The 13,704-nt window shown below is 40.8% G+C and overlaps 1 protein-coding gene across 1 annotated transcript in view; it reads right to left on the bottom strand.

The window, feature by feature from the left end:
- mrtfba (myocardin related transcription factor Ba) overlaps window positions 1-13,704 on the bottom strand; it is a 55,867-nt gene that overhangs the window by 25,634 nt on the left and 16,529 nt on the right. The window contains 3 exon segments of the mRNA XM_014179672.2: window positions 4,925-5,158; window positions 6,821-7,028; window positions 12,680-12,769. Of these exon segments, the coding sequence (XP_014035147.2) occupies window positions 4,925-5,078 (154 nt within the window). The 5' untranslated portion in view covers window positions 5,079-5,158; window positions 6,821-7,028; window positions 12,680-12,769.

The following is a 13,704-nucleotide window of genomic DNA, read 5'->3' as shown; positions in this document are numbered from 1 at the left end:
TCACATGGAAACTCCAACAAGCTACGTTCAATAGGCGGTTGTGGGCCTTGTCGGATGGTTGATATTGATAAAGTTGGTATGGCTATAAGATTGCACAGAACTGCACCATTTGGTCTATCCCTATTAGTAAAAGGAAGAAGACATTTGAATTACTTTTTGAATTTAAGGTTAGCACCATTAGGTCCTAAGTCTGCAGCCAATGTCAATACGAGGAACTCAGTAACCAATGATGGAATGTTATAAACTGACTTGCATGATAGCAACCGAAGCCCATGTAACAGCCCAAGCACTCTACGTGATTTGAAAACCCAGGGGTATTCAAGTTTATGGAATTCACATTTGAACTAAAAGGACTGGGTGAGCAGACCACAGTGGGCTCTTCTTTTGAGCTAACAATAGCAGATCTAAGAGTGGGGTTCAAACGAATGGGTACAAGATTACAGCTGGCAACGCCCCTGTGGCAACACCCCTGTGGCAACACCCCTGGCAGTATTGAAAAACCATCCCGTGTCTTTTTCCAAATAACCCAGCATACGGTATGCCACCCAAGCTTAGTGTTTCCTTCCTGTTACAATAACGACAACATTATTGCAACCTGGAAACCAAATTGATTAGCCAGACAAAAACAGTCTACTAGATGAATTCAGAACATGCATTTTGAGTTGTACCATTAGTGGCTAAACCCTCTATGTGACACATCCGTCACATTAAAGTATGTAGCCTGTGACCTCAGTCATTCTGAGCAGACAGAAACCTTATCCGACCCTGAGAAACTACCTCCACTCCCTCACTGAATCGCCAGTCTAACACAATACTGTCTGTAACTGATGATACAATACGATAACATCTCTCTGTTAATTTAGCTAACAAATGCATTTTGTGTCTATGGCCCATGCAGAACTCAAACTCACAACTCTGGTGTTGCAAGCACCATGTGCCAACCAACTGATAAACAAGAAAAGTGGACAGGCAGGCATTGTAGCGAGTGCTGAAAGAGCTAATCACCTGATCCCAAACTGTCCCTGCAGACCGAGGGGGTCTCCACATCCAGACAAGCCATAGTCAATATCAGCCACGGAGGACAGGGCTGAGGAGGCTCTGGAAGGTCTGCTCTGGAAGGACTGACTAATTACTGTCCCATATGTTTATCTGTCAGTCAGTCTGTTAGCTGACACAGAGAGCTACAGGAGAGATGAACCACCAAGTCTGCCTGGATGTCCATGCCTCAATATTCTCTCAAAGCTCTACTCTACTACACTCTCTTCATCTTTGTGTTGCTCACAATTATTCTCTTGTAGGTAGATCAACCAATGCCCCCTCTCTTGCACATTCTCTAAGACTCTTCCTATTTGTATCTAAAGCTTCAGTAGATGGATTGTGCATGTCCTCGTCAATCGCAACCGACCCACCAGGACAGGAGGGCGGACCAGTTCAAGTTAACACCTTACAGCATCTTTTAGGAGAAAAAGTCACAAAAACACTAGCTGAGTGACACTGGGGTCTGTTTTCTTAAGCTGATTCACATTTCCATGTGGTAACACTGACCCCTGGGGGGGCGGGACTGGCCAGACTGTCAGTCATAGTGATATGTAAACACTGTTTTCTGTTGGGTTGAGTTAACATGCTGGAGATAAAAACACACACAGGCAGGTTTACATAGACACACACACACAGTACCAGTCACCTACTCATTCAAAGGTTTTTCTTTATTTTCACTATTTTCTACATTGTAGAATAATAGTGAAGTCATCAAAACTATGAAATAACACATATGGAATCATGTAGTAACCCAAAAAGTGTTAAACAAATCAAAATATTTTATATTTGAGATTCTTCAATGTAGCCACCCTTTGCCTTGATGACAGCTTTGCACACTCCTGGCATTCTCTCATCCAGCTTCATGAGGTAGTCACCTGAAATGCATTTAAATTAACAGGTGTGCCTTGTTAAAAGTTAATTTGTGTAATTTATTTCCTTCTTAATGCATTTGAGCCTCACTCCCCCTATCTGAGATATCTACCGCAGCCCTCATCCTCCACATACAACACCCGTTCTGCCAGTCACATGCCGTTAAAGGTCCCCAAAGCACACATCCTTGGGTCGCTCGTCTTTTCAGTTCGCTGCAGCTAGCGACTGGAACGAGCTGCAACAAACACGCAAACTGGACAGTTTTATCGCGATCTCTTCATTCAAAGACTAAGTCATAGACACTCTTACTGACAGTTGTGGCTGCTTCGCGTGATGTATTGTTGGCTTTACCTTCTTGCACTTTGTGCTGTTGTCTGTGCCCAATAATGTTTGTACCCTGTCTTGTGCTGCTACCATATTGTGCTGCTGCCATGTTGTGTTGCTGCCTTAGGTCTCTCTTTATGTAGTGTTGTGTTGAATCGTGTTTTGTCCTATATATTTTTTTTAAACATTTATTAAAATGTTTAATCCCAACCCCGTCCCCCGCAGGACGCCTTTTGGTAGGCCGTCATTGTAAATAAGAATGTGTTCTTAAATGACTTGCCTAGTCAAATAAATTAAAATAAAAAAATAAAAGGCTTCTAGACATAAGGACTGCGATTACTCACCAGTCTCAACGTCAACAGTGAAGAGGCGACTCCGGGGATGCTGGCCTTCTAGGCAGAGTTGCAAAGAAAAAGCCATCTCTTAGACTGGCCCAAAAAAGATTAAGATGGGAAAAAAATAAAACAAAAAAATAAAAACACTGGACAGTGGAACTATGCTTAGAAAGCTAGCATCCCGAAGTAGCCTCTTCACTGTTGACGTTGAGACTGGCGTTTTGCGGGTACTATTTAATGAAGCTGCCAGTTGAGGACTTGTGAGGCGTCTGTTTTTCAAACGAGACACTAATGTACTTGTCCTCTTACTCAGTTGTGCACCGGGGCATCCCACTCCTCTTTCTATTCTGGTTAGAGCCAGTTTGCGCTGTTCTGTGAAGGGAGTAGTACACATCGTTGTGTCAGATCTTCAATAGCCTTCATTTCTCAGAACAAGAATATACTGACGTGTTTCAGAAGAAAGTTATTTGTTTCTAGCCATTTTGAGCCTGTAATCGAAACCACAAATGCTGATGCTCCAGTTGCTCAACTAGTCTAAAGGCCAGTTTTATTGCTTCTTTAATCAGCACAGCAGTTCTCAGCAGTGCTAACATAATTGCAAAAGGGTTTTCTAATGCTCAATTAGCCTTTTAAAATGGTAAACTTAGATTAGCAAACACAACGTGCCATTGGAACACAGGAGTGATGGTTGCTGATAATGGGCCTCTGTACGCCTATGTAGATATTCCATTTAAATTATTATTATTTTATTTTTTTAATCAGCCGTTTCCAGCTACAATAGTCATTTACAACATTAACAATGTCTACAGTATTTCTGATCAATTTGATGTTATTTTAATGGACAAACATTTTTTTTGCTTTTCTTTCAAAAACAAGGAAATCTCTAAGTGACCCCAAACTTTTGAACAGTAGTGTAAGTATCGTAATATCGTATTCCTGCAGTTCCTGGAAATTCCCAGCCCGAACACACACACACACACACACACAAACACAGAGAGACAGAGACACACTAAGCAGTGGTTCCTAAGCTGTGGGTCGGCTCAGTGACCACAGTTCAGGTCAGCTCGTGAGAGATTCTGACTAGGATTCCAAGGAGTCTGACATGCTTGACACTTTCACCACTCCCCTGTGATTAAACTTTCAACAGTACAACGTCTGAAGTGCATGGGATGTGTTGTTGGTGAATCAGAATCTGGGTTTATAGGAGACGTTGAATATGGAGATTCTGCTTTAAGCCTAGGAAGCAGCCATTAAATCTACCATTCACCAGCATTTCAAGCTAAATAATGTCAAAATACATTTGGTAGTTACCAAGGAATGGGTTTTGCTGAGCAACTATAGTCATTACTTAGACTAAGTTCACATGAGCCAAATCCACCTCTTCTGCACCTCAAATAACACCAGATTTTTTCCAAACAAGGCATTTTTTCCCCCTCGGTTGTATGTAACTTATTATTTAGACAATTTTTGGAAGTACATACCGGTTGTAAGGGCAGTAATGATGATAGTTGCTCAGGGAAACTCCATTCTTTGGTAAATGCATAAAGTCCTCTTAATTTAAACCATTTACCTCACTCAGACTACCAAAAAAATAGCAAAGTTACCCAATTGGGGGAGGGAGGGGGTCAACCTCTTGTCGCGTGCAGTGCTCAAGTTCAGGACGGCTGTCAGTCAAAACCTATACAACGCTGTGAAGTGCAGAGCCTGAGCTATGACGTAATATATAGCATGTTACTGAGCTGGAGGGTTCCAATTTATACGCTTTTATCAGTACCCACATCTGCTATTTTCAACCCATATACGAGTGTTAAGGGTTAAAAGACCAATCACAGTTGTAAACACATACACTATAAACATGATTATGGCAGGTTCACTGGAGTTCCATCTTCCAGGCTTTGAGTAAGAAGGTCTTTTCAAGCATAGCACTGCTCAAGTGACCAACCAATCAACCACATCTATCACAGTGGAGCAAAACAAAATGATCATTATGTATGAGAAACAGACTTCCTGTGTAGGGTGACCAATATAAAATCAGTCGGACTGATTTCCTTAAGCCATCTAAGCTGTCATTAGGAACTGGCAAACAGAATGGCGTTTCTAAAGCCCCATTCAAACCAGTAATCATGTGTTCATTCATCAGTGCCATAGCCATACGCATAGAGCTGCCAGAACAACAACTGTGCAATGTGAGTAGATTGCCTGCATGCTAGAAAGCTGATTACTTATTATTACCAGTCTGTTTCACTGTGAGTCAGCTGAGAACATCCAGTGAGTACAGATGGTCACAACTCAAAACCAAAAGCAACAATCAATTTGACGATCACCATAGTGTGTGCTTGTTTCTCCTCCCCACTCACCGTTCTTGCGTTCGTTGAGGGGGGGCAGGTTGCTGCTGGGCTGCAGGGTCAGCTCCTCCAGCTCATGGGTGACCGCCTCACTCTGGGGACTGGGCACCAGCAGACCCAACATCTCATAATCCCCCTCTGCTCTGGGCAGCCCCTGGGGCTCCATCTCCACAGGGGAGGAAATCAGGGGGCTCCCTAGTAACCAGCAGGGGCAGTTACCGTCCCGGTGTGATGTCACGATGATCTCTGCATGGGAAGAGAGAATAGGATATTTTTCCCCCCCCCCCATCTTTTTTTTTTAATGCAAGACACAAAGAACAGAACAGGGACGTGTTCAAAGGCTAAATCAACTTTTACACTTATAAATGAGTAAAGAATGTTACAACATGCCCTGGGATAAGAGTGTTCTTCTAAACTCAACATGATTTCCAGGTTAACATCAATGGCATGACTCCTCAACCTACTGGGAGTGGTGGTGTGTAATGTCTAATATAGAACCAACCACCTGGAAGAGTTCTAACCATATTATTCATTTAGGAGGTATTGATGTGTGTGTGAGTAAAATACCCGTTTTAACCAACATAAGAAAGAAGCTCAGTCACTAAGATGAATGAATCGTGTCCAGAGTTGCCTAACTGATGGTGGTTTGAAACAGTGGGAATGGAAAGACTTAACACTAGAACTGCCATAGGCCACTGAAAAACATCTGCCCCAAAAAAATAAGCTGTCCTGCTCCTTCCATGGACTTTTCCTAAATGTTTGTATTTTACACTGCTCATTTGTCTGAATTTTGAAATCACAAACAGAAAAGCATTGAGCCTTTTTACCAGTTTTCACACCTATTCCCAACTTAACCCCCCCATGACAATGTGTTATAGGACATTGGTACCCAGCCAGGCGCTAATGAGCTCTCTCTCTCTCTCCTCACTGAATGACAAAACGGATGAATGGACGATAATTGTGCACCTTAATTCAGAATTAAATGTACATTTGGCCTAACTGAATGATGAGGGTAAAGAGGTTGATTTCATTTAGAAAGACAATAGTGTAATGAGGAGTTTGTGTATGCCTATTCATCAGCAAATCATTTGTCCACGCGCCTTGCGGGTTCGTACCATTCTCTTATGTTTTACTTTGTAAAAAGAAGCTGTTATGGAAGTGTTACATTTACTATAAATATTACTAATCAAATGTATTGTAAGGGAAACTAAAACATGCTGTGTTGCAGTAGGCCTTTAGAATAATGCAAAACATATCCTTTAACAAGTTGATGAGCGGGAAGAAAACGATGCCAGTCAGCCTGCACATCAAAACTACACATTTTCACACACAAGAGTTAGCCTATAGACTAGATTAAAGTGACAATCTGATGAGTGACTATATTAGGCCTATCAGTTATCAAATTGTACATGAATAGATGGGTGCATCTTGTAATTGAGAGATGCAGGGAAAGGAGCATAACTTTATGAAATCCTCCTTCCGATTCACATGCAGCTAAACATTTTGATTTCTATATAGTATCAGAAAGTGCTCAAAATTAAGAGGCGCAGCTCGATTTCCAAATGTCACCTTTTCCAAGAATATCCATGCATTCAGCACATGACCACTCGCGCAGCAGCATTGATCTGGCTACTACGCAAACACTAGTAACAAACTTAAAATGTAAATATGCTATTCTGTCGTCAATGGCTGAACAGGAGATAGAAACGCAGTGGTGCATGTTACTTCAATGAACGGAATGATGAGGGTGATTGATTGATTTGAATGATGAGAGTGAATAGGATGATTGAATTTAGAACAATAGTGTAATGAAGAATTGTGGGTGGTCTAATTATTTTATAATGAAAGGCTGGAAATGGTATATAATTTCCCCTTGGAGAGGCAAATCAGACACTGAGTACAACATACAATGTGTGTAGTTCACAATGGCAAGCCGAACCAAAACGAATGGACGCACTGACAGCATTGTAAATGCTGCAGAAAATAGCAGAGTTGGAGTTGGATTGGCGATTGAGCTTGAAATCGACGTTGCTGATGAAGAGTCTTCATCGGACTCTGATGTTGACTTCGAGCCTCGCCACAGCGAAACCAGAACAGAGCCAACGGAGACGGTGATCTGCCAAGGAGAGAAAGCAGTCTGGGAGGGATGGCACATTTTGGGTAGAAAAGAGTGACGAGTTTGTGACATTCAGATGTCGCAGCACATCAGAGACTGTACTGTTGCTCATGGGCACAGAAAAGGAAACAGTACGTGGGACATGTCTATGGATGAACTCGAAGCATTTATTGCACTTTTGTATGTCCGCAGGGCATACGGCAGAAAGAGCATGGATGTGGGGTATTTTTGGTCTGATAGGTACGGGGTGGACAATTCTGAGAGACCATGACACGCAACCGCTTCAGAGATGAGACACCTGCGGCAGGTGCACACGAAACAAGGCTAATGAAAACTGTGTGCAATGCAAACTATTTGTTTGTGGGGCTTGCTCACACAAAGCCCTGAAGCTGTGTGCTGACTGTATAAAGTATAAAGAGAAGACCAGATTGATTCATGCCTAAAGGCATGCGTATACGAGCACAATACAGTGTCCGATAAAATAAATGACTTATGAATATATTTCCACTAATATTTATTTATGCAATTCATCCTTTACAACTGTTCATGCACTGGTGCTTCTGTTTTGGAATATGGCAAATAATTTCACCTGTCAAAATAAACTGAGTGGAATGTATAAGTAATCAAATCAACAAATAAAGGATTACACTGTTTTTATTGTAAGGGAAACAAAAACAGTCTATAGGCCTACTTTTTTTCTAGGAACTTTAAAAAATGTAATTAACTAGCAAGTCAGTTAAGAACAAATTCTTATTTACAATGATGGCCTACTCCGGCCTCCCCTAACTCGGACGACGCTGGGCCAAATTGTGCGCCGCCCTATGGGACTCTCCATCACGGCCGGTTGTGATACAGCCCGGGATCGAACCAGGGTCTGCAGTGCCACCTCTAGCACTGAGATGCAGTGCCTTAGACCGTAACGCCACTCGGGAGCCCTTTGTAGAATTATACAAAACATATCCTTGACTACCTAAACAAAACTATTGTTATTTAATTATATATTTGCACAAATATTTCTAATAGTTTATGCACTATTTATCAAGTGTTGGTGCTTATGTTTGCACACCTTGCAGGTCGATATGCATCTGATGCAGTGGTGGATAAAGTACCCAATTGTTATATTTGAGTAATGACTCAAGTAAAAGTATTTTGCTACTTGAGTAAAAGTCTGAAAGTATTTGGTTTTAAATATACTTAAGAATCAAAATTAAATGTAACTGCTCAAATATACAGGATCAGTGTCCCTATACCGGGACAGTTGAGCTAATGTGATTAGCATGACAGTTGTAACAGCTAACTTTCCAGGAGATAGACATGTATTATATGGGCAGCAAGCTGAAATTCTTGCTAATTTAACTGCACTCTCCAATTTACAGTAGGTATAACAGTGAAAGAATGCCATGCTATTGTTTGACGAGAGTGTACAGTTATGTACTTGAAAATATATAAATAAACCAAATTAGGCACATTTGGGCAGACTTGATACAACATTTTGAACAGTAATGCAATGGTTCATTGGATCAGTCTAAAATGTTGCACACACACACACACACACACACACACACACACACACACACACACACACACACACACACACACACACACACACACACACACACACACGCTGCCATCTATTGGCCAAAATATAAATTGTGGCTAGACTCCTAAGTCATATAATGGCCTCTCTTTTGCATTTCAAAGAAGGAACAAAAAAATAAATAGAAAAGTCATGTTTTTTTCTTTGTATTATCTTTTACCAGATTTAATGTGTTCTTCTCCTACATTAATTTCAAAATTTCCCCAAACTTCAAACTGTTTCCTTTCAAACGGTATCAACAATATGCATAACCTTGCTTCAGGTCCTGAGTAACAGGCAGTTAGATTTGGGTATGTCATTTTAGGTGAAATGATTAAAAAAAAAGGGGGATACGATCCTTAAGAGGTTTTAAAGTAAAAGTATAAATTATTTCAAATTCCTTAAATTTAGCAAACTTGATGGCATAATTTTCTTGTTTTTTTATTTAGGATAGCCAGGGGCACACTCCAACACTCAGACATAATTTACAAACAAAACGTGTGTTTAGCGAGTCCGCCAGATCAGAGGCAGTAGGGATGACCAGGAATGTTCTCTTGATAAGTGCATGAATTGGACCATTTTCCTGTCCTGCTAAGCATTAAAAATGTAACAAGTACTGTTGGGTGTCTGGGAAAATGTATGGAGTAAAAAGTACAGCATTATTTTTTGGAATGTAATGAAGTAAAAGTTGTCAAAAATATAAAATTAGTAAAGTACAGATACCCCCAAAAACTACTTAAGTAGTATTTTTACTGAAGTACTTTACACCACTGATCTGATGCATATGCTAAATGGGTGGCCCAGCAACGTTCTCTAGCGGGTACTTATAGGCTGAAAGGCCAGGCGGTTCTAGTGTTAAGGGAGCAAAACAAACAGTTTGGCAACTATAGTTCCTAATAACCGGTTTATGATGATGGCTCCGGGTCCCACCATCAGCTCCATTCAGCCATTCAAACCACATCCATCTAGGGCTAAGGGGCACAATCCTGACATGTTGGTATTGGCATGGCACCATGCAGCTACGTTCTTACTTTGCCTCGCCTCTGGACTCAAGACGCAGCACCAACATTCCAACCAATGTACCACTTAAAGGTCAAAGATTTTAAAAGCGTCTAGGTACATGGCCTCACACACACACACACACACACACACACTTCATAATTTTTTTAAATGTGGTTGTGAACAAAAGTTATCTGTAACCAACTTCAGAATACAATACTTGAGACCATATCTGGGATTTTCTGTGAATCCCTTGAGGATTGTTGATTCTCTACATAGAAACATTCCTCTCTTCGTTCATTACTGTTGCCATTCCGTTGCTGTAGTCCAATCCTTTCAATAACTTCATTGTTACATCTGTTGGATAATAAACATCATCTTACAGTGATTTGAGCTCAGCCACTCCTTAAATGGCCACTGTTGCTAAGAGACCCAGCAGTCTCACCCACACACACACACACAAATACAAGAGTCAGTGTGTACAGATACAGAAGACACAACCACTGTTCTGCCATGTTTGACTTTAGTGTGCCTCAAGAGACAAATATCCATTATCAGTATCTACGGTTATGATTTCTTTTCCAAGAAGAAAAACTGGTGACAGTGGGGACACTAGATACTACAGACGTCGATGAGTAACCAAGCAGCCATCAACCACTCTATGCCTTATCCATTGGTTTACATGACCGCCAATCTACAGCAGTCTTTATTTCAGATCATATGTACTGACCAAAGTGTCCCCAACAAGTACATCTAAACACACAAATATTCACATTTCAAGAGGCAAGAGCAGCAACTTATTTAATCTGGTCAGTCAGCACTCGCCTTCCACCTCTCCTCAGCCAAACTGAGAGGAAGTCGAGCCCACCACATGAGCCAGTTAAAATACAGTTCAGTTCAAATTAAATATTACTTTATCTTGAGGCTCTGGGTATTCAACGTATTATGTCACTGGAGACTGGACCCAGGTTAGAACAATAAAGTCAGTCTGTCTGGTGGAGGAAAGATGGGCTGGAGACCGACTGTGATATTAGGGTTGCTCTGAAGAGGGTGCAAGGTTCTGAACGTAGCAGAAAACCCATTAGAGATTCAATGAATAGAGCTGACATGATCCCCAACTCCACACCACATGATCCCCAACTAAGTTGTGTGTGTTCTAGGGTTGTGGTGGTCATGACTTTGTCAGCCGGTCAGTCATGTAAAAGACAATTGTTTTAGATGGTTATACCATGGATCATTTAGCTATTGGATTTAGAATTTTAGGACCCCTTCAGGTATCTGTTTCTAATTTGTAATACATTTGTAAAAACCTTTTTTTGCTTTGTCATTATGAGGTATTGTGTGTAGATTGATGAGGAAAACTCATTTAATCAATTTTAGAATAAGGTTGTTACACAACAATATGTGGAAAAGTCAAAGGGTCTGAATACTTCCCGAATGCAAATAAAATGTTATTAGTGACATGTGCCGATTACAACAGGTGAAATGCTTACTTACGAGCCCCTAACCCGTTTCAAAAAATACAGATAAGAATAAGAAATAAAAGTAACAAGTAATTAAAGGAGGAGCAGTAAAAAATAACATATAGAGGAGGGTGCCGGTACAGAGTCAGTGTGCACCGGTTAGTTGAGGTACTATGTACATGTAGGTAGAGTTAATTAAAGTGACTATGCATAGATGACAACAGAGAGTGGCAGTGGTGTGGAGACAATGTGAATAGTCTGGGTAGCCATTTGACTAGATGTTCAGGAGTCTTATGCTTGGTGGTAGAAGCTGTTTAGAAGCCTCTTGGACCTAGGCTTGGTGCTCCGGTACCGCTTGCCGTGTGGTAGCAGAGAGAACAGTCTATGACTAGGGTGGCTGGAGTCTGCACTGTATAGGACTATGCGTATTAGAGCTTATGTGTCTGGGTGTTTCGAATGAATCATCACCTTAGAGAGCAGGGTCCATTTCATTGTGTTAGGCTTTGAAACAACATCCACAACGACCATGTTGCCTTACCTCCCTACTCTTCCACACACTGTACATAGATTTTCTATTGTGTTATTGACTGTACGTTTGTTTATGTGTAACTCTGTGTTGTTGTTTTGTCGCAGTGCTTTGCTTTATCTTGGCCAGGTCGCAGTTGTAAATGTTGTAAAATTATTTTTATTTAACCTTTATTTAACCAGGTAGGCCAGTTCAGAACAAGTTGTTCTGAACTGGCCTACCTGGTTAAATAAAGGTTAAATAAAAATAAAAATGTTGTTGAACTTCTTCAAATTGATCAATCACAGTGAGGTGAGTGTTAAAAACCTGATATTGTTTTGCAGTTAAATGCAATGAAAAATCATGTCAAACACTTACATTGATGTCAGAGTGGTTAGAGGGACAATAGAGCCCTGAGTACCAGGCCATTAGCGACCTGATGGTCGTTAGCAAGTTGGCTACTATCTACACATGTCCAGAGTGTATAAGAGATGACCGTGACTCAACGGTCATGTGGAATTTTACTGTGGTCATGACTGCTGCTGTGGCGGTAATACGGTCACTGCAACAGCTCTGGTCTGTTCTACACAACATGAGTCTGAAAGTTCCAGTGTTGTGCTCTAGTGAGGGGAGTGCAGCCCGCCACAGCCGGTTCTGAGTTTCTAAAAGAGGACATTTCAAAAGAGGCTGTTGAGTCTCAGATTCAGCTCCTAAATTTTACCCGAACTCCCGTTTCTTCCAGATGTAAGTAGTTGGCCCTTAATATCAGACTTAGGCCTAATATCATTGGAACCAACTCACTGTTCCTAGACAGTCATTGAAAATAAGAATTTGTTCTTACCTGACTTGCCTAGTTAAATAAAAGGTAAAATACATTTAAATGTAGGTTGATGTAGCCTAATCTTTCTGTTTGAATGGTGTAGGTACCTTTTCTACCATGGATTGTTAATTTTATTAGTGAAAGGCCTACCTGTTACTATTGCTAGACAACTGAATGTTGGCCAAAATGTGTTTATATAGCATAATAGGAGTCATAATAAAAAAAAAAAAAGTTGTTGATTTAGTAACATTCAGTATGGAAACGTTCTCTCATAATGCCATTCCTTACCACCGCTGGAAGAAGGGATGAAGGAGAACGAGGAAGAGAGACTTCTGCCTGGGTCCAGCTGCTACAGCACACTAAGCCATGGAGACAGACCTGGGAACAGAAGACAGAGACTATTTAAAATTACATTCTGCTACAAACCACAATTAAATGCTCTACCAGAATTAACAAAGCATTTTGTGCAAATTTGAATGTCAAAGACATTGACCACCAACCTTTGTAAGATTTGTATCAGATCAGAAAATCATGAACGCATATGAACACAGTGGTCCCTGCAGTGTAGACTCAAACCGGTGTGATTAGAACGTGTAGTCACAACAGACAGCATTTGAGCTGGCCACACTTTTTTTTCACAAAGTCTTTACAATGTTATGTCCTCAATGTGAGCAGTTTATTATGGATGCAATGTTCAGACAGTCACCGAAGTAGCATAACACAATTCTCATCCAAATCTGAAAATGTAGGCTACAATAATCCTAACGCTAACTGAGTAAAGAGTGAGCTAACACTAGCGGTCATATATAGCCAACTATCGGCTGAGAAACCATAAGTGAGTAGTTTCCCACGGTGAGTAGCTTGTGCGTGCCGCCATGTTCGTTTTTCTGCGTCAACCAAACATGAGGTGACAAGATGAGTTGGGTCTGTTTGCAGTATGCCTGTTGAAGGGAGTGCGTCATCTACCATCATTCAGTTACGGAAGTTTACTTGAAAGACGAGTGAACCATCCCTTCTCGTTTTGCTTTAAACATTGTTTGTCTGAGACATTTACGTGACACACAGAACGCATTGAATGATGTCAACAAACAAGGCTCCACACAGACAGCAAATGGCTTAGCATTAGTTCATCATAATCAGTACAACCTTCAAAAAATGACAAACAAAAATAGATACATGTAAAGTGTTGGTCCCATGTTTCATGAGCTGAAATAAAATATCCCAGAAATGTTCCATATGCACAAAAGCTTATTTCTCTTAAAATGTTGTGTTAGTGAGCATTTCTCCTTTGCCAAGATAATCCATCCACCTGA

The sequence above is a fragment of the Salmo salar genome, chromosome ssa28 (assembly GCF_905237065.1).
Source record: "Salmo salar chromosome ssa28, Ssal_v3.1, whole genome shotgun sequence".
NCBI lineage: Eukaryota > Metazoa > Chordata > Actinopteri > Salmoniformes > Salmonidae > Salmo > Salmo salar.
Note: the sequence above shows the minus strand (reverse complement) of the source record. Positions and strands in the feature narration are given on the sequence as shown.